Below are 25,406 nucleotides of genomic sequence, written 5' to 3' on the forward strand. Positions count from 1 at the left end.
CACCTGGTTTACTTTGGCTAATTAGCATCAAGTGTTTGCTATTTGATAATTCTAATTAAGTTAATGAGAAAGTCATTCCTGAGATACAGCTGTCTGGAAATTAAGAAATAATTTCCATCTTTGTTAAGAATGGATATCTAGCAGTTCCATTTCTATTTTCAGTTTCACTGGTTTTGATTTAGCCGCAGACGTCGCTATCATTTAGAAAGAAGTTATGTAATCTTTAAAAAGATTACCTATTTCCCACAGTAGTCTGATTTTGTTGCAAGAAAATTTAGATCTGCTGGAGAAGAAATTTAGGGCCTGTTTAAAATGTAAGAGAGATATTGATTTCAATTCAAACTGTTAGTTAACTGAAGATATTGTCGCAATTTTCAGATTTTATTTCATTACATTCTGCAGGCTTTCCTGCTGCAAGAATTTCATGTCTCCAAGGGATGAAAATAGTGTATTTCTCATACTCTTATCTTCCTTCACAATTTCAAATTGTACAGATTTCATATTGCAAAATTTAATTTTTAAATTATTCAATTACAACTGACTGATATTTTAATATAAGCATTCCGTCATCGGGTTTGGGTTTTGGTTATGCTTTAGATGATACAGTCATCCTGTATGAAAAGGGTATTATGTTACTTTGAGTATTAGTGAGCTTGGGAAATTGGGGAAATTTTTAAGAACATGTTGTCCGTGTTTGACAAAGTACTATTTGCCTTTAATTGTGTTGTTTTATTCTGCTTTTTCATTGTAGTGGTAGATAGCTGTAGCTATGTTACCGGGTTGGCGTGGGTAGTGTCAAAATAGCTTCAACCGAGGAGGTCACCGGAAGACCCGGACCAGCAATCTCGGTCCTTGTGATAGCATGCAAAGAATTGCAGACTACCACTTAGGGCTTAAGCACAACGCAGAGTTTTATTAAAGCATAATTACACTCTCAGCGGGAGAGCGGGCTGTTTCTAAGAAGTGAAGCCAGGAGCTCTTGTGCAGGCTTAAGGGTGTTTCTAAGGAGCGCTCTGCGAGGAGGCGGGGCGCAATCGTGGGTGAGTGACAGGAGGTCATTATTTGATTGACAGCCCCGAGCTAGGTAACAAGTTCCTTATTGCGCATGCCCTTACCCTTGATTCGCTAAGAAAAGCCCAAGGGGGATGGCAAAACCACCTGCAGATTTTATTATAATGATGGTATAACGAGTTTGGTTTACTCTAGGTTACACGCCTGTCTAGTCTGGGCACGCACAGCCCGGGGAAGTCCCCTTGTGTTACTGTGCTCTCTCTTTATCAGGATAAATTGCTCGCCACAACACCATAGTTTCCCCCGTTCTGGGTGGAGTCAGGGGAGGGTCGTCAGATGGTCGGGGTGTAATTCCACTAGTCCCCTCTTTTCGCCACTGTCACCTCCTTGCTGCTAATGTCTAACTACCTAACAGATATAGTGGGTTTTTCCACTCCATTCTGCTCTTTTTTCTGTAAATTAGAATATGGCTGTAGCTGAAGGACTGTGTTGATCTGGGCATTTTAGATTGAAATGCATACAAATAAAAAATGTTTTCGTTGAAGTATTACTAGGGAAATGGATTGAGCACATAATTAATGGTTAACGAGCACCTTTATCCTGAAGGCCTGTGAGGGCATATGTAAAACTGGCATTAAAAAATCACCCATGTGATTTCCAGCATGAGAGTCAAGTAATGTGCTATTCTAACTGCTAGAATACCAAAAAATTCTACCTATCTATATCTATAGAGCTTTCATTGACTTGTCTTTTGAATTTAATAAGCATTTATTGTGTATTTAAATTTTTTAATACTTTATTTTTAACATCTTTATTGGAGTATAATTGCTTTACAATGGTTTGTTAGTTTCTACCTTATAACAAAGTAAATATTTTATTAACAGACTTTTGTGATAGATTATGTATGAACTCATATATCCCCAGGGGCAGTCTTGTTATGTCAGAGATAGTCTTTTGCCAACTCAGCTGGTTAAATAATGTATTATAACTTTATAATTTACAAAGCTCTTTCAAGTATTCTTGTATATATTTATATTTACTTTGGTTTTAGAGACGTACAATATGTGAGATTATTAATGCCCTTCCACCTATGAGGGAAACAGGAAACTGAGAGCCTGGAAGATTTTAGTAATTTACCCAGGGTTCCTTAGCACAACAGCCCTGGCCTCTGGCCCAGTACGTGTATACACAGCTGCTGCTTATTAGAAAGAGGGTGGTACCAACTGAAGCCAAGGTAATAGTGGTTGGGATCAGCAAACTTTGGTCAGCAGCACAGCCATAAGTTGCAGCCCTAAACCTGTTGGGTGTGAATGGTAAGTACCATTGGCTATGGGGGCACAGGGCTGACATCTAGATGGATCAGCATAAATTCAGAAATGATTGAAAATCAACTCAGTATACGCCTGCTACCTAGAACAATTCACCTTTCCCCTTGGGGGCAGTAGATTTTCCTGTTTATCTAATTTGAGGGCCTTCCCAGATTTAAGGGACAGTAAAAAATGCCTGTAGACTTCTGTGCTCCTCTGTAATCTCTCTCAGTTATAAGAATGAAATGGTCAGAATATAGGAAAACCAAGCTTCCTCATTGTTCTGGCACCCCTTAAAATGGGCAGACACTTGATTTGCTTACAAAAGATCCTGTTGCTAGGAAAACTGGATGACAGAATAATTTGTTTTGAAAGTTGTTTTCTGTATTTTGAAGGTCTTTCAAACTACAAAGATGTTCGTTTTCTTTTCAAGTTACTGTGTTCATTCCTTTGGCTTCTTTAGAGAGTTAATGCAAAGTACTACTATCTGTATTGTGTTATTCTGTGGTTGAAGTAACTAATGATGGTTTAAAGAATTTCTGAGCTCGAAGTTCTTTTTTAAACTTGAGGCTAGTTTATCTGTTTATGAGCTAAACTAAGTGAAATACCCACCATGAGGTGAAATATATCATTTATCTCCCCATGCTGACCACATGCTCTGTTGGTTCTAAGTGTTTCTAGGCATAATTCAGGTGAGAATATGGCTAATCAGCAGTCCAGACTCCATCACCAGACAGAGCTGGACCCTTGGAGTGCCATGTACCTCTCTGCCCTGACTTGCTTCTCCTGTAAAAGAAAGGGGTCACAGTATGATGACTTGGGTCATGGAGTGTTCAAGTTAGAAAGGACCTTCGTATGCGGCTGGTCCAACCCCTTAACTTACAGATTTCCTGTTTCTACTTTTTTTTTTTTTTTGGCTGCGTTGGGTCTTTGCTGCTGTGCACAGGCTTTGTCTAGTTGCGGCGAGCGGGAGCTACTCTTCATTGTGGTGCGCGGGCTTCTCATTGCGGTGGCTTCTCGTTGCGGAGCACGGGCTCTAGGGCGCGCTGGCTTCAGTAGTTGTGGCTCGCGGGCTCTAGAGCACAGGCTCAGTAGTTGTGGGACAGGGGCTTAGTTGCTCTGCTGCATGTGGGATCTTCCTGGACGAGGGCTCGAACCTGTGTCCCCTGCACTGGCAGGCAGATTCTTAGCTACTGTGCCACTAGGGAAGTCTCTCGTATTTCTACTCTTGCAAGAGTTTTTAGCCTCTCATGATGCCACAAAAGTGAAACGTCAAAATTAAATGTTTCCACCATTTCACAGAGATGAGGTACAGATCTTCCTGACTTACGATGGGGTTACATCTTCATAAACATGACTGAAGTTGAAAAGATCATAATTTGAAAATGCATTTAATACACCTAATCTGTCGGACATCATAGCTTAGCCTACTTTAAGCATGCTCTGAACACTTACATTAGTCTACAGTCTGACACAAAGCCTGTTTTATAGGAAAGTGTTGTATATCCCATGTACTTTATTGAATACTATAGTAAAAGTGAAAAACAGAATGCTTGTAAGTGTATGGGTCGTTTACCCTGGTGATTGCTAGCCAGCGACCCCAGTCACCCACTGGGACCTGTGACTTGCTGCCTCTGCCCAGCAAGGGAAGAGAGTATCTTTTGGTTCACATATTACTAGCCCGGGAAAAGATCAAAATTCACAGTTCGAAGTAGTGTTTCTACTGAATGCATATCGCTTTTGCACCATTGTAAAGTCAAAAAATCATAAGTTGGACCATTGTAAGTCGGGGACCGTTCGTACTTTAAAATTCTTACTTGAAAGTCCATTCCTTTCTTATTCTTTCCTCATATAGTGTCTCAATTTTATATGTAGACAAACTGTCCATCGTGTGTAAATGTATGCGTGCCTTTCGGAGCCCATGTTTTAACTGGGTGAATGTGAATGCTGGAGTGTGTATCGAATATCATCACAGAAGAATTTGACATAAACGTCTGATGTTCTCGGCAACATTCTCTTGGTTAAGCACGATTATGTAGAGCTTTATAATTTCTTTTTGCTTAGCTGCCCAAATATCTTAAAATCATACTTTATAATAAAGCTCATCTCCAATTTAGTATACACTGCCCACATTTTGTTGAAGGCATTACTATGCATATATATGGTACCCTGAGGCTGCAGAGTGATCAATCTTTCAGGTTTTCCCAGAACTGAGGGCATTCCCAGGATATAGGACTTTCAGTGCTAAAACTGGGAAAGCCCCGAGGTGTTGATCCTCTTACCTGAAAGTCTCTTCATTGGACTTGATTAAAAATTCTTCCAGCTGGAAGGATAAAATGCCAGGTGGTTATATGCTGGATGAACTCAAAGGCATCTTTTCAAGGCAAGGAAAATATCTTCAAGGCCCCATGTATATTTTCTGTTTATATGACTGAAATATAGGACTAATTTATTATTCTTTTCTGTGTAATTTTAAATGAAAATAATTTAGCAATTAAATAGGATAGTTACATCATTTGAAATCGCCGTGTAATATTAAAAGGGCAATTATAGGGCTTCCCTGGTGGCGCAGTGGTTAAGAATCTACCTGCCAATGCAGGGGACACAGGTTCGAGCCCTGGTCTGGGAAGATCCCACATGCCCCAGAGCAACTAAGCCTGTGTGCCACAACTACTGCACCTGACTCTAGAAGCCCACGAGCCACAACTACTGAATCCCGCGTGCCTAGAGCCTGTGCTCTGCAACAAGAGAAGCCACTGCGATGAGAAGCCCACGCACCGCAATGAAGAGTAGCCCCTGCTCGCCGCAACGAAGACCCAACACAGCCAAAAAAAAATAAAAAAAAATATAAATAAATAAGTACATTTATAAAAAGAAAAATAAGGGAACTGGTATTTATTGAGTGTCTACTAAGTGCTTTTTACTTTGAAAGGGGATAAAAGAGACAATGGAGAAAAAAGACATTGTTGAAAGCAAGAAAGGCTAGCCTTGTCACTGAGACCATACTGTTGGCTGTATGCAACTAACTTTAGAACCTAGGTATCTGTTTAAGATAAATTTATTGGATTTTCTGTGCATATTCAACATGATTAGTGGAAAGAGCATGAATTTTGGAGTCTGATCAACTTGGGTTGGATTTCCAGGTCCAACTGTTAACAGCTTTTTGACTTCAGGTAAATTATTACCCTCTGTGAACTTCTGGTATGTCACGTGTGACGTGAGGGTAATATCTATCTACCTTGAGGGAATGTTGTGAGGATTAAATGAGATAATGAATATGTATAAAATGTCTGACACAAATAGTGCTCAATAAACGATATACCTATAGTAGTCATGTGTGCTGCTCTGTGTACCCATGTTTGGATTAGGAAGGTGCTGTTTTTGGATAGTTACTTTGTGTGTTTTTATAGCTTCCCTAAACTTCCAAGTTATGGTCATTGTATCAGTTAGGATTAGTTTGGGGAGATCCAGAGTTGCAAGGTCCAGGCTTGGTACGTGGCCTCTGTCTGAAGTCCTAGTCGTCTACGCCATTCCTAGAAGTGGCCGTGATACTCATGGCTCAAGATGGCTCCAGGCAGCAGGATGCAGGAAGAATCCAGAATGCCTCCCTTTCCTATATAAGACTTCTACTTCGATCGCATCGGCCATCCCTAGCTGGAAGGTGTGGAAATGTAGTCATTAACTGGTGCATAGCTACCCTAAGTAAAACTGGTGTTCTGTTACTGAGGAGAAAAGGGGGATTAGATTTTATGGTAGGCATCTTCTGGTCTCTACCACTTTGTCACCACTTTACCACCATAGAATTCAACTACTGAAGTATTCCCTAAGATTTTTCGATTTTTATCTCCATAATTAGTAGACTCAGAGGGAATGCCCTTTGTTGAATTTTGTCTCATTGTCCTTTGGTTACTTTTGCTTCTCCTGTAATTTTATTCCCAGCAGATTCTCTCAGAAACAATTAACTCTGTCTCAGTGAAGAGTGATTAGGATTTAAGCTCCTGTTCATTTATTCGGTCAATAAATAGTTATTGAGCACTCATGATGTACAGGCTGCTGTGGGTTATTATAGACAATGGCAGTTATTACTGAGTGTGGTTCCTTTTTGTTTGGTTTGGCTTATAGTTGGCATATAGTTGCTTGCAGTAGTACATCCAGTAGTAGATCCTTTGTATTTCTGTAGTGTCCATTGTAACTTCTCCTTTTTCACTTCTTTTTTTCTTTCTGTTTCTTTTTTGGCTGCACCATGCAGCATGTGGGATCTTAGTTCCCCGACCAGGGATTGAACCCGGGCCCCCTGCATTGGGAGCATGGAGTCTTAACCACTGGACCACCAGGGAAGTCCCTCCTTTTTCATTTCTAATTTTATTGATTTGAGCCCTCTCCCTTTTTTTCTTGGTGAGTCTGGCTAAAGGTTTATCTATTTTGTTTATCTTTTCAAAGAACCAGCTTCAAATTCTTTTATCTTTTCTGTTCTTTTATTTGTCTCTATTTTATTTCTGCTCTGATCTTTATGATTTCTTTCCTTCTACTAACTTTGGGTTTTATTCTTCTTTCTTTAGTTGCTTTAGGTGTAAGTTTAGGTTATTTGAGATTTTTCTTGTTTCCTGAGGTAAGACTGTATTGCTATAACTTCCCTCTTAGAACTGCTTTTGCTATGTCGCATAGGTTTTGAATCATCATGTTTTCACTGTCATTTGTCTCTAGATAGGTATTTTTTGATTTCCTCAGTGATCCATTAGTTGTTTAGTAACAACGTGTTACTAAACGTGTTATTGTTTAGCCTCCACGTGTTTTTTTAGTTTTCTTTCTTTGTGATTAGTTTCTAATCTCATAGCGTTGTGGTCAGAGAAGATGCTTGATATGATTTCAATTTTCTTAGATTTACTGAGGCTCACTTTGTGGCCCAGCATGTGATCAGTCCTGGAGAATGTTCCATGTGCACTCCAGAATGTGTATTCTGCTGCATTTAGATGGAATGTTCTGTAAGTATCAATTAAGTCCATTGGTCGAATGTGTCATTTAAGCCCTCTGATTCCTTATTGATTTTCTGTCGGATGATCTGGATGGTAGTTCTTCTTGCTTCTGGCGTCTGCCCTCCGGTGGGTGAAGTTGGTCCAGGGACTTGTGCAGGCTTCCTGGTGGGAGAGACTGTTGCCTACCTGCTGGTGGGTGGAGCTGGGTCTTGTCCCTCTGGGGGGCAGGGCCGTGTCAAGGGGTGTGTTTACAGGCGGCTGTGGGGTCAGGACGACCTTAAGCAGCATGTCTGCTGATGGGTGGGGCTATGTTCCCACCCTGTTGGTTGTTTGGCCTGAGGCGTCCCAGCGCTGGATCCTGCAGGCTGTTGCTGGGGCCGGGTCTCTGTGCCAAAATGGCGACCTCCACGGGAGCTCACGCTGTTGAATATTTCCTGGGGCCTCTGTCACCAGTGTCCTTGCCCTCACAGTGAGCCACAGCCGACCCCGTCTCCCCAGGAGACCCTCCAAGACCCGCAGGTAGGTCTGGCCCAGGCTTCTGTGGACTCACTGCTTTGCCCTGGGTCCCAGTGCACGTGAAACCATGTGTGCACCCTCGAAGAGTAGAGTCTCTGCTTCCCCCGGGACTGTGTGGCTCCTGCACTCAAGCCCCGCTGGCCTTCAAAGCCAAATGCTCTGGGGGCTCCTCCTGCCAGTGCCAGACCCCCAGGCTGGGGAGCCTGACCTGGGGCTTAGAGCTCTCTCTTCTGTTGAAGACCCTCTGTGATATAGTAATTTTCCAGTTTGTGGGTTGCCCACCTGGCAGGTATGGGATTTGATTATATTGTGAAAGCACCCCTCCTACCGTCTTGTTGTGGCTTCTTCTTTGTCTTTGGGTGTAGAATATCTTTTTTTGTAGGTTCGAGTCTTTTTGTCAATGGTGGTTCAGCAGTTAGTTGTGATTTTGGTGTTTTCGTGAGAGGAGATGAGCTCAAGTCCTTCTGCCCCGCCATCTTGTCTCCTGCCCATGAATTCACAATTTTATATTTGCCCTCCTATCTTTAGTAAAGAAAAGGGTCGTTTTAATACACTGCTAGATTACATAGCTAATGAAACTATTTCAGTTCATTGAAATGTCTGCACAGGGCTTTGCAGGTTAAAATTAAACTGTCCTCCCCTCCCTTCGCATGCAGTACAGATTTCCCTTGAGAATGGTGTTAACCCCACAGGCATTTAGGAGACTGATGGGAGGGCAGGTATGTCCCAAGCATGGGAAGTACACTGGATAATAAATAAAAGAGAGAATGTTCTGTGGGAGTTACGTGCACAACATGCATCGGCAAAGAAAATACTGCTTTGATTTTCCGTGAATTTCATTTTTAACTGAGTTTATTGACTGAACCAGTTTTGCTAAAAAGCTAAAGGAAAGCAAAGCAAACAGAAACTTAATATATAGTACCTAGGAGCACACTATAAAATGGTGTATTTCATCAGTTTTAAGACATTTTATTCCGGTTTTAACACCACCCATGTCAGGATGAATCATACAGTGCATGACATAATTATAGTTGATAACATTTTAACTTAGTGGCACATAAAATAACTGCCTTACAAATTCATGGTGTCTTAAATTGGTTGAAAATCAGTATAACGTAAAGATCTTCATCAAGTTTTGAACCTCCTTTTTTTTTTTTTGTTTTTTGCTTTTTGCGGTATGCGGGCCTCTCACTGTTGTGGCCTCTCCCGTTGCGGAGCACAGGCTCCGGACGCACAGGCTCAGCGGCCATGGCTCACGGGCCCAGCCGCTCCGCGGCATGTGGGATCTTCCCAGACCGGGGCACGAACCCGTGTCCCCTGCCTCGGCAGGCAGACTCTCAACCACTGCGCCACCAGGGAAGCCCCACATAAGGAATTTTTTTAAAGGTTTGGCAGTAATAAGTAAAGCAAACACCTTTTCTATTTAGCAAGCAGTAATACTGGATTCTAAAATTGTATTTTGCAGGAAGAAAGTTTGAGCCTAATAGAGACATTGTTACAAGTTTGAGGAAATTTTTATTGGTTAAGAAATAATACTGCGTGTATGTTTTAATGTCTGTATGTTAAACTCAGTATATTCCCCCTCCCCCTTTTTTTAGCTCTTCAGGAAAGGACATGGATGAAAATGAAAGCAACCAGTCCCTGAGGACAATTTGCCAATATCCTAAAGAAGCAGTAAGAAAGCGCCAAAATTCTCGCAATTCTGGAGGAAGTGATTCTTCTAGGTTTTCCAGGAAGAGTTTCAAACTGGATTACAGACTAGAAGAAGATGTAACTAAATCAAAGAAAGGAAAGGATGGGAGATTTGTTAACCCTTGGCCAACGTGGAAAAACCCCTCTATTCCAAATGTTCTCAGATGGCTGATGATGGAAAAAGATCACAGCAGCGTTCCGTGCTCCAAAGAGGTAGCATCTGGCTTTCTGAGTGCTGTGCATTGGCTCTTAACATATGTATCACTTAACGTTGCTGTGGATTGTGTTATGACACTCCAGTTAGCTAACTGAGCCCTTTTGTACGATAAGGTTCTGGGGAGACGACATGAATAAGGTGCCTTCAAGTTCACAGTTGAGCAGCAAAGTACGTGTGTGACTAACCAGCTCTGATGTGGTGGCAACTAGAAGTAGGAACGGATGTCTTAAAAATATAGGAAAGGACGCAATTAATTCTGACTGGGGGGATTGGAAATGGCTTTACAGAGGAGATGATACTTGAGCTGGGCCTAGAAAGATAAAAACTATTTGGCAGTGGTTTTCCAGGTGGATGATGGGCGTGGGGAAGGTCACAGAGGAGAGAAAGTGCATGGCGTGTTCTAGAAAATAGTAACCTGTGTTTTGGAATATGAATTATAAGGGTTAAGCCTGGAGCGCTTGGCTCTTCATCCTTGGAAAAAGCTGCTAAAGTTATAAAAGAAATCGTCAGATAACCTTCCACTCCTTTAAAAGTTGGGAATAGGTTACTGGGCTTTCGATATGCTAGTCATGCTTAGGATGAGACTATTAACCTTTGGCCTGTGGTTTATGAGATGAGTGAAATTTCACTTCAGCAGGGAGTCAGTGCCTCCCAATGACAGTAGTGCTTTCTTCTCCTTTCTTAGTTTCTTGCCCCTCTACACCTCCTACCCCACTTGGCCTCTCTTTTCCAACAACCCCTGTCCTGCCAGGCCTTGTGGGGAACTGAGAGATAAGGAACTAGTAGACATTGGAAGTGGGTGGGATGAAAAGAGTGGAGGTATCCCTGAAGCGTTGATCTGCAGTAAGGCAGGAGGCTGGGGAGTGGGTCGGTGGCGGTGGTGTTAGATCGTTTACCTTAGTAAGTGTGTCCATTTTTCTTTAAAGGTTGTGAGATTTTAAAAAAAACCAAAAAACCCATATTGTCACTTTGATGCTAAAGAATGTTCATAGTATTAATCCTAGTTAACAGAATTGAGTAACATGAATATTTTCTCAGCACTGTTTAAGAATGAGTCAGGATATTAATAGATAAAACCTTAGTGTATGTTTCAACTTTGTGGATGGGAGGAACAAGAAAATTTTATGTCTTCTGGAGAACCTGGTATGAAGAGAAACATGGAGTCAAGCTGTGAGAAGAAGGGTTTAGGGTAGGGGGCCAAGATGGGTCGGTTACCTGTTCGGTAAAAATTCCTTCCTGGTTTTTGGGCCACAGTTTCTAAAGATACAGTAGTAGTAATGGTGTCTTTAGTTTTCTTTCATTTCAAACAGGAAAGTGAGTGACCACGTGAAGGCGGAAATACATCTCTGAACTCTGATGATTTGGAGATATTGAAGAAACTGGGTTCAATTTCTGAGAACTCACCAGGCCAGTTGTTCTTAAACTCCACTATTCTAGGTGCTAGAGAGAGAGCCATGAAAAAGCAGAAAGACAAGGGCTTCCCTGGTGGCGCAGTGGTTGAGAGTCCGCCTGCTGATGCAGGGGACGCGGGTTTGTGCCCCGGACCAGGAGCGGCTGGGCCCGTGAGCCATGGCCGCTGAGCCTGTGCGTCCGGAGCCTGTGCTCCGCAACGGGAGAGGCCACAACAGTGAGAGGCCCGCGTACCGCAAAAAAAAAAAAAAAAAAAGGCAGAAAGACAGCCGGGCTTCGTTGAGCCTTCGGTTTAATGGAAGAGAGACAATAAACAGATAAGAAAATGATGTGGGATACTGAAAGATGATTGGTGCTTTGAGGAATAATGAGGCAGAAAAAGGAAGTTGGGGGGTGGGAGCTGAATTCTTTAATGAAGTGTAAGCTTTCTTTTTTTTTTTAAAGGCAGGAGTTCTTTGTTTTTCTTTGCTTTTTATTTTAATTTTTATTTTATATTGGAGTATAGTTGATATACAGTGTGGTGTTAGTTTCAGATGTACAGCTAAGTGATTCAGTTGTACATACACATGTATCTATTCTTTTTCAAGTTCTTTTCCCATTTAGGGTATTACCTAAATAACAAGTACAGTTCCCTGTGCTAAACAGAAGGTCCTTGTTGATTATCTGTTTTATATACAAGTGGGTATATGTTAAGTGTGAACTCCTAATTTATCCCTACCAGCCATGTTTCCACCCACCCCCGGCAACCATAAGTTGGCCTTCAAAGTCTGTGAGTATGTTTCTGTTTTGCAAATAAGTTCATTTGTATCATTTCCACCTTAGACCCTACCTTCGAGCTATATCAGATGACATTTGTCTTTCTGTGTCTGGCTACTTCACTTGATGTGATCATTGCCGGGTCCAGCCAGTTGCTGCAAATGGTGTTGTTTCATTCTTTTTTATGGCTAATATTCCCTTGTATATATGTACCACATCTTTATGCATTCGTCTTCTGGTGGACAATTTAGTGGCTTCCACAACTTGGCTATTGAAAATAGCCCTGCAATGAACGTTGGGGTGCATGTGTCTTTCCAAAGTACGGTTTTCTCTGGATATATGGTAGATTTATTTTAGTTTTTTAAGGAACCGTCATACCAATCTGCATAGTGGCTGTTACCAGTTTACGTTCCCACCAACAGCATAGGAGCGTTCCTTTTCTGTACGCACTCTCGAGGATTTGCTGTTTGTTGACTTTTTAATGATGGCCACTGTAACTGGTACGAGGTAATACCTCCGTGTAGTTTTGAGGTGCTATGATAATGAGCGATGTTAAGCATCTTTTCATGTGCTTTAAAAAACAAAACAAAACAAGAAAAAACCTCGTGAATAAAATTTACCTCCTGAAATGGGCTTATTGAAAGTCGGCTCTGTTTTCAATTCTCTTTCGATCACCTACCACACTACATTTCTAGAGGGCATTGTTCATTTAAGCCTCACAGGCCTTGTGAATGTGAAGTGCCCATAAGCACTGGTTTCTTTTTGTTTTTTTTTTAACGTCTTTATTGGGGTATAATTTCTTTACAATGGTGTGTTAGTTTCTGGTTTATAACAGAGTGAAACAGTTATACATATACATATGTTCCCATATCTCTTCCCTCTTGCGTCTCCCACCCTCCCTATCCCACCCCTCTAGGTGGTCACAAAGCAACGAGCTGATCTCCCTGTGCTATGCGGCTGCTTCCCACTAGCTATCTATTTTACATTTGATAGTGTATATATGTCCATGCCTCTCTCTCGCTTTGTCACAGCTTACCCTTCCCCCTCCCCATATCCTCAAATCCGTTCTCCAGTAGGTCTGTGTCTTTATTCCTGTCTTACCCCTAGGTTCTTCATGACATTTTTTTTTCTTAAATTCCATATATATGTGTTAGCATACGGTGTTTGTCTTTCTCTTTCTGACTTACTTCACTCTGTATGACAGACTATAGGTCCATCCACCTCACTACAAATAACTCAATTTTGTTTCTTTACATGGCTGAATACTTTTCCATTGTATATATGTGCCACATCTTCTTTATCCATTCATCTGTTGATGGACACTTAGGTTGGTTCCATGTCCTGGCTATTGTAAATAGTGCTGCAATGAACATTGTGGTACATGACTCTTTTTGAATTATGGTTTTCTCAGGGTATATGCCCAGTAGTGGGATTGCTGGGTCATATGGTAGTTCTATTTGTAGTTTTTTAAGGAACCTCCATACTGTTCTCCACAGTGGCTGAACCAATTCACATTCCCACCAGCAGTGCAAGAGTGTTCCCCATTCTCCACACCCTCTCCAGCATTTATTGTTTCTAGATTTTTTGATGATGGCCATTCTGACTGGTGAGAGATCATATCTCATTGTAGCTTTGATTTGCATTTCTCTAATGATTAATGATGTTGAGCATTCTTTCATGTGTTTGTTGGCAGTCTGTATATCTTCTTTGGAGAAATGTCTATTTAGGTCTTCTGCCCATTTTTGGATTGGGTTGTTTGTTTTTTTGTTATTGAGCTGCATGAGCTGCTTGTAAATTTTGGAAATTAATCCTTTGTCAGTTGCGTCATTTGCAAATATTTTCTCCCATTCTGAGGGCTGTCTTTTGGTCTTGTTTATGGTTTCCTTTGCTGTGCACAAGCTTTGAAGTTTCGTTAGGTCCCATTTGTTTATTTTTGTTTTTATTTCCATTTCTCTAGGAGGTGGGTCAGAAAGGATCTTGCTGTGATTTATGTCATAGAGTGTTCTGCCTATGTTTTCCTCTAAGAGTTTGATAGTTTCTGGCCTTACATTTAGGTCTTTAATCCATTTTGAGCTTATTTTTGTGTATGATGTTAGGGAGTGATCTAATCTCATACTTTTACATGTAGCTGTCCAGTTTTCCCAGCACCACTTATTGAAGAGGCTGTCCTTTCTCCACTGTACATTTCTGCCTCCTTTATCAAAGATAAGGTGACCATATGTAAGCACTGGTTTTAAAGTTGTTATTCCAGGAAACAACGCAGCAGCATTTCTGGTTGCCCAACTCTGGTTACTCGGGCAATGACTTAGGGGAAGTCCTGCTGCTGGGTTTTAAATGAGTGGAATGTGCCAGAACAGACAACCAAGGACTTGTGTCTCAATACTTCCACCCCCTTCCCTTTCCCCCGGGACAAATCCCAATCCCTGCCAAAGCGCTGTGCTGAGGGTGCTGGCATCCGTAGGTGGGGTGACTCTGCGGAAGGAGGCTGGAGGTGGGAACCCCAGCACCAGGAGACATGGGGACCAGGTGACTTTTCAGAGCCCTTCCGGCCCAGAGGGTCCACCATCCTTTGGCTGCACTAGGCTTGGCCTTGCTGTCAGAGGTCCATCGTGGATCTGGAGATTGTGGTCCATCCCGAAGGGATCAGGCACTGCAGGTCCAAGGAGAGCTCATTTGCTGGCACATCCTTCCCAGCTCCCTAACCCCCATGACATCCAGCCTTTGGAAACCAAGGCTGCTGGGGCTCCAGGGATGTGAAGCTCTCTGGGTCCCAAGGCTCGAGGAGAATGTTGTAGGAATTTCGTTTTTGCTTTTGTTTCCTAAATTAACATTTAGTTTATATTGGAGTATAGTGGCTTTACAATGTTGTTTGTTTTAGCTTTAAGCAGCTTGATTCAGGTAAACAGAGACACATAGCTACTCTTTTTCGGACCCTTCCTGTATAAGTTCTTCCAGATTGTTGAGTAGCGTTCCCTGTGTTAGACAGTAGATCCTTGTTGATGATCTATTTTATGGATATTAGTATGCAGGTGTTAATCCCAACCTCCTAAGGTATCCCTCCAGCCCCACCTTTCCCCTTTGGTAACCATATGTTCGTTTTCTAAGTCCGCGACTCTGTTTCTGTTTTGTAAATTTGGTTATTTGTATCAATTTTTAGATCTCACCTGTAGGTGATATCATATGCTATTTGTCTTTTTCTGTCTGGCCTATTTCACTTAGTATTGTCACCTTCAGGTCCATCCATGTTGCTGGAAATGGCATTATTTCACTCTTTTTATGGGTAATAACCTTTTTTGCGGTATGCGGGCCTCTCACTGTTGTGGCCTCTCCCGTTGCGGAGCACAGGCTCTGGACGCGCAGGCTCAGCGGCCATGGCTTACGGGCCTAGCCGCTCTGCGGCATGTGGGATCTTCCCGGACCGGGGCACGAACCCGTGTCCTCTGCATTGGCAGGCGGACTCTCAACCACTGCGCCACCAGGGAAGCCCCTTCCCCTGTTTTTGACTGGGTTGTTTATTTGTTTGATTTAGAGCTTCATGAGCTCTTTGTATATTTTGGAGATTAATCCTTTGTTCATACTTCATTTGCAAATATTTCTTCCATTCTGTGGATTGTCTTTTTGTTCATGATTTACTTTGCTATGCAAAAGCTTTTAACTTTTATTATATCCCCCTTTTTATTTTGTGTTTATTTTCGTTACTCTAGGCGGTGGATCCGGAAAGATACTGCTCTGATTTTTGTCAAACAATTCTGCCTGTGTTTTTGTCTAAGAGTTTTATAGTGCCTGTTCTCACATTTAGGTCTTCAATCTATTTTGAGTTCTTTTTTTTTTGCGGTACGCGGGCCTCTCACTCTTGTGGCCTCTCCCGTTGCGGAGCACAGGCTCTGGACGCGCAGGCTCAGCGGCCATGGCTCACGGGCCCAGCCGCTTCGCGGCATGTGGGATCTTCCCGGACTGGGGCACAAACCCACGTCCCCTGCATCGGCAGGCGGACTCTCAACAACTGCGCCACCAGGGAAGCCCAGAGTAATAACCTTTTTATGTTCCACATCTTTTTTATCCAGTCCTCTGTCAGTGGATATTTTGGTTGCTTCCATTTCGTTGCTATGTTAAATAGTGGTGCAATGCATTTTGTAGTGTATGTGTCTTTTCAAATATGTTTTTTCCAGATATACACCTAGTAGTGGGATTGCTGGATCATGTGGTCCCTCAAATTTAATATTTTATGGAACCTCTATATTGTTCTCCATAGTGGCTGTTACTGGGGTACATTTGCATCAACAGCCTAGGAGGATTTCCTTTTCTCCACGCTCTCTTCAGCATGTATTGCTTATTGACCTTGGATGATGGTCATTTTGCCTGGTAGTATGTGATACCTCATTGTAGTTTTGATTTTCATGTCTGTAATAATTAGGGATTTAACATCTTTTCAAGTGATTTTTGTTCATCTCTATGTGTTCTTTGGAGATTGTCAAATTTAGATCTTCTTTCCCTTTTTTTTTTTTTTTTTTTTTGTGGAACGCGGGCCTCTCACTCTTGTGGCCTCTCTCGTTGCAGAGCACAGGCTCCGGACACGCAGGCTCAGCGACCATGGCTCACTGGCCTAGCCGCTCTGCGGCATGTGGGATCTTCCCGGACCGGGGCACGAACTTGTGTCCTCTGCATTGGCAGGCGGACTCTCAACCACTGCGCCACCAGGGAAGCCCCTTGAGTTCTTTTTTATGTATGGTATTAGAGAATGTTCTTGTTTTACTCTTTTACATGTAGTTTTCCAGTTTTCCCAGCACCGCTTATTGAACTGACTGTCTTTTCTCCATTGTATAGTCTTGCCTCCTTTGGTAGATTAATTGGTGCGTGAGTTCACTTCTGGTTTTTCTCTTCTTTTCTATTTATTTATGTTTCTGTTTTTGTGCTAGTACCATACTTTTTTGATGACTGTCACTTTGTAGTATAGTCTGAAGTCAGGGAGTCTGATTCATCCATCTCCGTTTTTCTTTCTAAGGATTGGTTTTTGTATTCTCGGTCTTTTTTATTTCCATACAAATTAAAAAAAAATTTTTGTTCAAGTTCTGTGAAAAATGCCATTGGCAATTTGATTGCGATTGCATTGAATCTGTAGATTGCCTTTGGTATTATAGTGATTTTGACACTACTGATGGTTCTAATCCAACAACATGGTATATTTTTCCATCTGTTTGTGTCATTTTTGATTTCTTTCATCAACATCTTATAGTTTTTAGAGTACAGGTCTTTAGCCTCCTTAGGTTGGTTTATTCCTAGGTAGTTTATTCTTTTTGATGCGATGGTAAATGTGATCCTTTCTTTAATTTGTCTCTCTGATCTTTCATTTTTAGTATTAGTAATGCAAGAAATTTCTGTGTATTAATTTTGTATCCTGCAGTTTACTGAATTCATAGATGAGCTCTAGTAGTTTTCTGGTAGCATCTTTAGGATTTCCTATGTATGATATCACGTCATCTGCAAACAGTGGCAGTTGTACTTCTTTTCCAGTTTGGATTCCGTTTATTTCTTTTTCTTTTCTGATTGCCATTGTTAGGACTTCCAAAACTATGTTGAATAAAAGTGGCAAGAGTGGACATCCTTGTCTTTTTCCTGATCTTGGGGGAAATGCGTTCAGCTTTTACTGTTGAGAATGCTGTTAGCTGTGCGTTTGTCATATATGGCCTTTATTATGTTTAGGTAGGTTCCCTCTATGACCACTTTCTGGAGAGTTTTTATCATATATGGGTGTTGAATTTTGTCAAATGTTTTCTGCATCTACTCAGATGATCATATGGTTTTTATTCTTCAGTTTGTTTATGTGGTGTATCACAGTGATTGATTTGCAGATACTGAAGATCCTTGCATCCCTGGGATAAATACCACTTGATCATATTGAATGATGTTTTTAATGGATTGTTAGATTCAGTGTGATAGTATTTTGTTGAGGATTTTTGCAACTATGTTTTTCAGTGATACTGGCCTGTAATTTTCTATTTTGTAGTATATTTTTCTGGTTTTGGTATCAGGGTGATTGTGGCTTATGAGTGGTTCTTAAACTCCACTGTTGTAGGTGCAAGAGATACAGCCATGAACAAGGCAGAAAGGAAACCTGGCCTCCTTGGAAGTTAGGTTTATTGGAAGAGAGACAATAGTCAAGTAAATGATGTGGAATATTGAAAGATGATTAGTGCTTTGAGGAATAATAAGGCAGGAAAAGGAATAATAAGGCAGAAAAGGAAGATGATTAGTGCTTTGAGGAATAATAAGGCAGAAAAGGGTGAGAACTGCATTCTTTAATGAAGTGTAAGCTTTTTTTTTTCTTATGGCACTTGATACTTCATTGTTAGGTTGTCCTCCAAAAATATTGCATCAGTTTACACTCCCCCCAAAAGTATGAGAGAGGATCTATTTTTCTCTACTCCTAACCAACAATTAGCTTTGTCATTAAAATAAAAAAGACCTTTGCTGATGAAAGGTGAAAGATGATGACACTTTAATTTACATTTCTTTTTTACTTCTAATCAGGCTAAACCATTTTTAACTTACTTAGGCTTATGCGGTCTTATTTTGTGAATTATCTTCTAGTATTCTTGGACCTTTCTTACATTGAAGTGTTACTTCTTTTCCTTACAGATATATAGGAATTTATTTATATTTAACCATTTTAATCCTTTCTCATAGATATTGCAAAGTTTTGTTTCCAGCTTACAACTTTTTTTTTTGAGGGGGTAGGGGGACTTTTTTTAACACAGAAAAGTTTTTAATATTTATGCAAATATGCCAATATTTTACTTTATTATTTTTTCCTTTGTGTGCCTAAAAAGGCTATTTCTGCTAGCTATTAGATACATCATCACCTGTATTTTGGGTTTTTTTTTCACTTTTTAAAATTATTTAATCCATATGGAATCTAGTTTGGTACATATAGGGTGCTTTACATATCTATGTATGTCTTAGACAACCAGCTCAGATATAAACACCATTTATTAAATTCCAACACTGTTTATTAAATCATCTTCTATTTCCTCTTTGATTTGAAATTCCAACCTTATATTCAGTATTCATATACTTGTATATATGCCAGTATACCTGTTTTGGAATATCCTGTTCCAATGAGCTATCTTTTCTGGCAACAAGATCACACTGTTTTAATGTTTATAAATTTAATATTTGATTTAATATCTGTGCTCATTTTCATTTAGGTTTAAAAAAACCTTCTGGCTCTTCCTTCCTATTAGTTCTTCAGATGAAATTTATAAATATTTTTTTTATTTCAAAAAAATTTTTTTTGCTATTTTGATTGAAATTGAGCTAAATTTTTGAATAAATATTCTGGGAGAAACATTTTTGCAAAAGCGATTTTTTATCGAGGTATATGATAAGTCTTTCTACGTAATTTTTTTATGATTAGTCTAGAAATCATAATAATTCAGTATACTGATAATTTCTTAAGTTCTGTTTCTTTTTTTTTTTAACATCTTTATTGGAGTATAATTGCTTTACAATGGTGTGTTAGTTTCTGCTTCACAACAAAATGAATCAGTTATATATATACATATGTTCCCATATCTCTTCCCGCTTGCATTTCCCTCCCTCCCACCCTCCCTATCCCACCCCTCCAGGTGGTCACAAAGCACCGAGCTAATCTCCCTGTGCTATGCGGCTGCTTCCCACTAGCTATCTACCTTATGTTTGGTAGTGTATATATGTCCATGCCTCTCTCTCGCTTTGTCACAGCTTACCCTTCCCGCTCCCCATATCCTCAAGTCCATTCTCTAGTAGGTCTGTGTCTTTAATCCTGTTTTACCCCTAGGTTCTTCATGACATTTTTTTTTTCTTAAATTCCAGATATATGTGTTAGCATACGGTGTTTGTCTTTCTCTTTCTGACTTACTTCACTCTGTATGACAGACTCTAGGTCTATCCACCTCATTACAAATAGCTCAATTTCGTTTCTTTTTATGGCTGAGTAATATTCCATTGTATATATGTGCCACATCTTCTTTATCCATTCATCCGATGATGGACACTTAGGTTGTTTCCATCTCCGGGCTATTGTAAATAGAGCTGCAATGAACATTTTGGTACATGACTCTTTTTGAATTATGGTTTTCTCAGGGTATATGCCCAGTAGTGGGATTGCTGGGTCATATGGTAGTTCTATTTGTAGTTTTTTAAGGAACCTCCATACTGTTCTCCACAGTGGCTGTATCAATTTACATTCCCACCAACAGTGCAAGAGGGTTCCCTTTTCTCCACACCCTCTCCAGCATTTATTATTTCCAGATTTTTTGATGATGGCCATTCTGACTGGTGTGAGATGATATCTCATTGTAGTTTTGATTTGCATTTCTCTAATGATTAATGATGTTGAGCATTCTTTCATGTGTTTGTTGGCAGTCTGTATATCTTCTTTGGAGAAATGTCTATTTAGGTCTTCTGCCCATTTTTGGATTGGGTTGTTTGTTTTTTTGTTATTGAGCTGCATGAGCTGCTTGTAAATTTTGGAGATTAATCCTTTGTCATTTGCTTCATTTGCAAATATTTTCTCCCATTCTGAGGGTTGTCTTTTGGTCTTGTTTATGGTTTCCTTTGCTGTGCAAAAGCTTTGAAGTTTCATTAGGTCCCATTTGTTTATTTTTGTTTTTATTTCCATTTCTCTAGGAGGTGGGTCAAAAAGGACCTTGCTGTGATTTATGTCATAGAGTGTTCTGCCTATGTTTTCCTCTAGGAGTTTGATAGTTTCTGGCCTTACATTTAGGTCTTTACCATTTTGAGCTTATTTTTGTGTATGGTGTTAGGGAGTGATCAAATCTCATACTTTTACATGTAGCTGTCCAGTTTTCCCAGCACCACTTATTGAAGAGGGTGTCCTTTCTCCACTGTACATTCCTGCCTCCTTTATCAAAGATAAGGTGATGATATGTGCGTGGGTTTATTTCTGGGCTTTCTATCCTGTTCCATTGATCTATCTTTCTGTTTTTGTGCCAGTACCATACTGTCTTGATTACTGTAGCTTTGTAGTATAGTCTGAAGTCAGGGAGCCTCATTCCTCCAGCTCCGTTTTTCGTTCTCAAGATTGCTTTGGCTCTTCGGGATCTTTTGTGTTTCCATACAAATTGTGAAATTTTTTGTTCTAGTTCTGTGAAAAATGCCAGTGGTAGTTTGATAGAGATTGCATTGAATCTGTAGATTGCTTTGGGTAGTAGAGTCATTGTCACAATGTTGATTCTTCCAATCCAAGAACATGGTATATCTCTCCATCTATTTGTATCATCTTTAATTTCTTTTATCAGTGTCTTATAATTTTCTGCATACAGGTCTTTTTTCTCCTTAGGTAGGTTTATTCCTAGATATTTTATTCTTTTTGTTGCAGTGGTAAATGGGAGTGTTTTCTTGATTTCACTTTCAGATTTTTCATCATTAGTGTACAGGAATGCCAGATATTTCTGTGCATTAATTTTGTATCCTGCTACTTTACCAGATTCATTGATTAGCTCTAGTAGTTTTCTGGTAGCATCTTTAGGGTTCTCTATGTATAGTATCATGTCATCTGCAAACAGTGACAGCTTTACCTCTTCTTTTCTGATTTCGATTCTTTTTATTTCCTTTTCTTCTCTGATTGCTGTGGCTAAAACTTCCAAAACTATGTTGAATAAGAGCGGTGAGAGTGGGCAACCTTGTCTTGTTCCTGATCTTAGTGGAGATGCTTTCAGTTTTTCACCATTGAGGATGATGTTGGCTGTGGGTTTGTCATATATGGCCTTTATTATGTTGAGGAAGGTTCCCTCTATGCCTACTTTCTGCAGGGTTTTTATCATAAATGGGTGTTGAATTTTGTCTAAAGCTTTCTCTGCATCTATTGAGATGATCATATGGTTTTTCTCCTTCAGTTTGTTAATATGGTGTATCATGTTGATTGATTTGCATATATTGAAGAATCCTTGCATTCCTGGAATAAACCCCACTTGATCATGGTGTATGATCCGTTTAATGTGCTGTTGGATTCTGTTTGCTAGTATTTTGTGGAGGATTTTTGCATCTACATTCATCAGTGATATTGGCCTGTAGTTTTTTCTCTTTGTGACATCTTTGTCTGGTTTTGGTATCAGGGTGATGGTGGCCTCATAGAATGAGTTTGGGAGTGTTCCTCCCTCTGCTATATTTTGGAAGAGTTTGAGAAGGATAGGTGTTAGCTCTTCCCTAAATGTTTGATAGAATTCGCCTGTGAAGCCGTGTGGTCCTGGGCTTTTGTTTGTTGGAAGATTTTCAATCACAGTTTCAATTTCAGTGCTTGTGATTGGTCTGTTCATATTTTCTATTTCTTCCTGATTCAGTCTTGGCAGGTTGTGCCTTTCTAAGAATTTGTCCATTTCTTCCCGGTTGTCCATTTTATTGGCATAGAGTTGCTTGTAGTAATCTCTCATGATCTTTTGTATTTCTGCAGTGTCAGTTGTTACTTCTCCTTTTTCATTTCTAATTCTATTGATTTGAGTCTTCTCCCTCTTTTTCTTGATGAGTCTGGCTAATGGTTTTTCAATTTTGTTTATCTTCTCAAAGAACCAGCTTTTAGTTTTATTGATCTTTGCTATCGTTTCCTTCATTTCTTTTTCATTTATTTCGGATATGATTTTTATGATTTCTTTCCTTCTGCTAACTTTGGGGGATTTTTGTTCTTTTTTCTCTAATTGCTTTAGGTGCAAGGTTAGGTTGTTTATTTGAGATGTTTCCTGTTTCTTGAGGTATGATTGTATTGCTATAAACTTCCCTCTTAGAACTGCTTTTGCTGCATCCCATAGATTTTGGGTCGTCGTGTCTCCATTGTCATTTGTTTCTAGGTATTTTTTGATTTCCTCTTTGATTTCTTCAGTGATTACTTCGTTATTAAGTAGTGTATTGTTTAGCCTCCATGTGTTTGTATTTTTTACAGATCTTTTCCTGTAATTGATATCTAGTCTCATAGTGTTGTGGTCGGAAAAGATACTTGATACAATTTCAATTTTCTTAAATTTACCAAGGCTTGATTTGTGACCCAAGATATGATCTATCCTGGAGTATGTTCCATGAGCACTAGAGAAAAATGTGTATTCTCTTGTTTTTGGATGGAATGTCCTATAAATATCAATTAAGTCCATCTTGTTTAATGTATCATTTAAAGCTTGGGTTTCCTTATTTATTTTCATTTTGGATGATCTGTCCATTGGTGAAAGTGGGGTGTTAAAGTCCCCTACTATGAATGTGTTACTGTCGATTTCCCCTTTTATGGCTGTTAGTATTTGCCTTATGTACTGAGGTGCTCCTATGTTGGGTGCATAAATATTTACAATTGTTTTATCTTCTTCCTGGACTGATCCCTTGATCATTATGTAGTGTCCTTCTTTGTCTCTTGTAATAGTCTTTATTTTAAAGTCTATTTTGTCTGATATGAGAATTGCTACTCCAGCTTTCTTTTGGTTTCCATTTGCATGGAATATCTTTTTCCATCCCCTTACTTTCAGTCTGTATGTGTCTCTAGGTCTGAAGTGGGTCTCTTGTAGACAGCAAATATATGGGTCTTGTTTTTGTATCCATTCAGCCAATCTGTGTCTTTTGGTGGGAGCATTTAGTCCATTTACATTTAAAGTAATTATTGAGTATGTTCCTATTCCCATTTTATTAATTGTTTTGGGTTCGTTATTAAGCTTTTTTGTTTTAAGGCGGTTTTTTTTTTAGAAAATGTCAAAAAGAAGGCTCAGTATGAATGCATTTAAACAGATGCGGCATCATGTAAGAGAGAAGACTCATTTGTCTTAATCCAATTTTTATTTTCTTATCATTTACCTACATCTTGTTTCTCCTTGTTTCCAATAAAAGCCTAGAACTAACTAGATTAAATGCATGTTGACTTCTTTTATTTTCATAGATAACTATAAGTCCATACTTTATCCTTTTAAGTTGCCCAGATTATTTTTAAGAACTGCTAAGTGTGATAGTTATTCATTTAAAAAAATTTAAAGACTATGTAAAGAATACTTACTTCAGATCGTTAGGCCAGTTCAGAATTTAATCAGATTTCTCGAAATTATTTTAATTAGATATTGGGACACTAGAGTTTAATAATACAGATCTTCAAATTGTTGTTTTGGAAGAAGAGGATAATATGATATATGTAGGGTTATGATGACTATATAATGGAATTTACATCATTATAGTATGTTATGTTTAGGTATATGAATATGAAAGTGTTCTGGAAAAAACATGTGATTAAAGTATAAAATAATAGAACAGCTCTAAACAACGTGAAAATGGGTTATTAGCAGAGCTACACAATTGCATTGCCTGGTTAGACAACAGTACTTCGTTCCTGATATTTGCCTTTTCTGGGTCATTGGAGCAGTGGGTCTGCTCACAGGCTTCAAGTTGTTCATGTGCTTTGTGCTCTTGCAGTGGCTCAGTGACCTTCTCTGATGGTTAGTGTTGATGATAGTCTCCAACAGTTAGGAGAAAGGAGGTTGGAGAACTTCAAAGAGGGAGGGAGGCAGGCACCTCCGAGTTTCATTAGTGGAAGGAGGCCGTCCTTATCAGTTACTGCTGTAGAAGTGAGAGGGACAGTCATATTGGAGTAGGAGAGAGACATGGGACTGAGGCTGCACAGCATGGCCTGGTAGAAAAAGTGGGACACCAGGAGTCTGGGAACCAGGCTCAGGCTCAGGAATCCTGTCCGTGTGTGACCTTATTTCTATCACAGTCCCTCAAGGAACTCTTTTTTTGGGGGGGCGGTGGAGGGGAGGGATCTATGAAGTTAGGATAAGAGTTTCAGTGACGAGGATTGTGTTGAGATTCATGTGACACATGAAAGTACTTTGAAAATCTCACGCATTCTTTAAATGTATGATATTGAAGAATAGGATGCCCTTTGAAAAAATGATACGTACCAGTTATTTTATATTTGTACTGTAGTAGGCCAGCAGGTTGCTTTTTTATTTTTATCGAGGGGAAAAAAAAAGCATGTATACAGGTTTTTTTTAAAAAATCATATTACTGACGGGCTTATAAGACAAATACCAGTCCCCTAACCAGCCTCTGCCACCCAGGCCCCTTTATTTCCTTTGGAGTTTGTCTTCATATTTCTTTTCTTTTTATTGTGGTATGAACACTTAACATGAGATCTACCCTCTTAAATTTGTCAGTGTACAAGGCATTATTGTTGCCTGCAGGGACCATGTTGTACAGCAGATCCCTGGAGCTTCCCCATTTTGCTTAAGTGAAGCTGTGTGCCCACTGATAGTAACTCCCCACGTTCCTCTCCCCCCCAGCCCCTGGCAACCACCATTCCACTCTTTGATTCTATGAGTTTGACTATTTTAGATACCTCAGATATGTGGAATCACGCAGTGTTTGTTTTTCTGTGGTCCTTCACATTACTATCAGATGTAACCCACTCTGTATCCCTCCCCATCTCTCCCGTGTTTCTACTTGAGCTTTCCCCTTACTATTTACATTATTGTGACTATGTCAGTATTTTTCATTGATGAACCAATA

At 39.9% G+C, this 25,406-nt stretch overlaps 1 protein-coding gene across 4 annotated transcripts in view; it reads left to right on the plus strand.

Annotated features, from left to right (window-relative positions):
- The window catches only part of NAPEPLD (N-acyl phosphatidylethanolamine phospholipase D), a 95,864-nt gene that overhangs the window by 49,824 nt on the left and 20,634 nt on the right, over positions 1–25,406 (plus strand). For all 4 annotated transcript variants that reach the window (XM_067746013.1, XM_067746012.1, XM_067746015.1 and 1 more), the window contains one exon: positions 9,406–9,712. In XM_067746013.1, coding sequence (XP_067602114.1) covers positions 9,422–9,712 — 291 coding nt within the window. In that variant the 5' untranslated portion in view covers positions 9,406–9,421. The remainder of the gene's footprint in view (positions 1–9,405; positions 9,713–25,406) is intronic.

Source organism: Pseudorca crassidens, chromosome 8 (assembly GCF_039906515.1).
Source record: "Pseudorca crassidens isolate mPseCra1 chromosome 8, mPseCra1.hap1, whole genome shotgun sequence".
NCBI lineage: Eukaryota > Metazoa > Chordata > Mammalia > Artiodactyla > Delphinidae > Pseudorca > Pseudorca crassidens.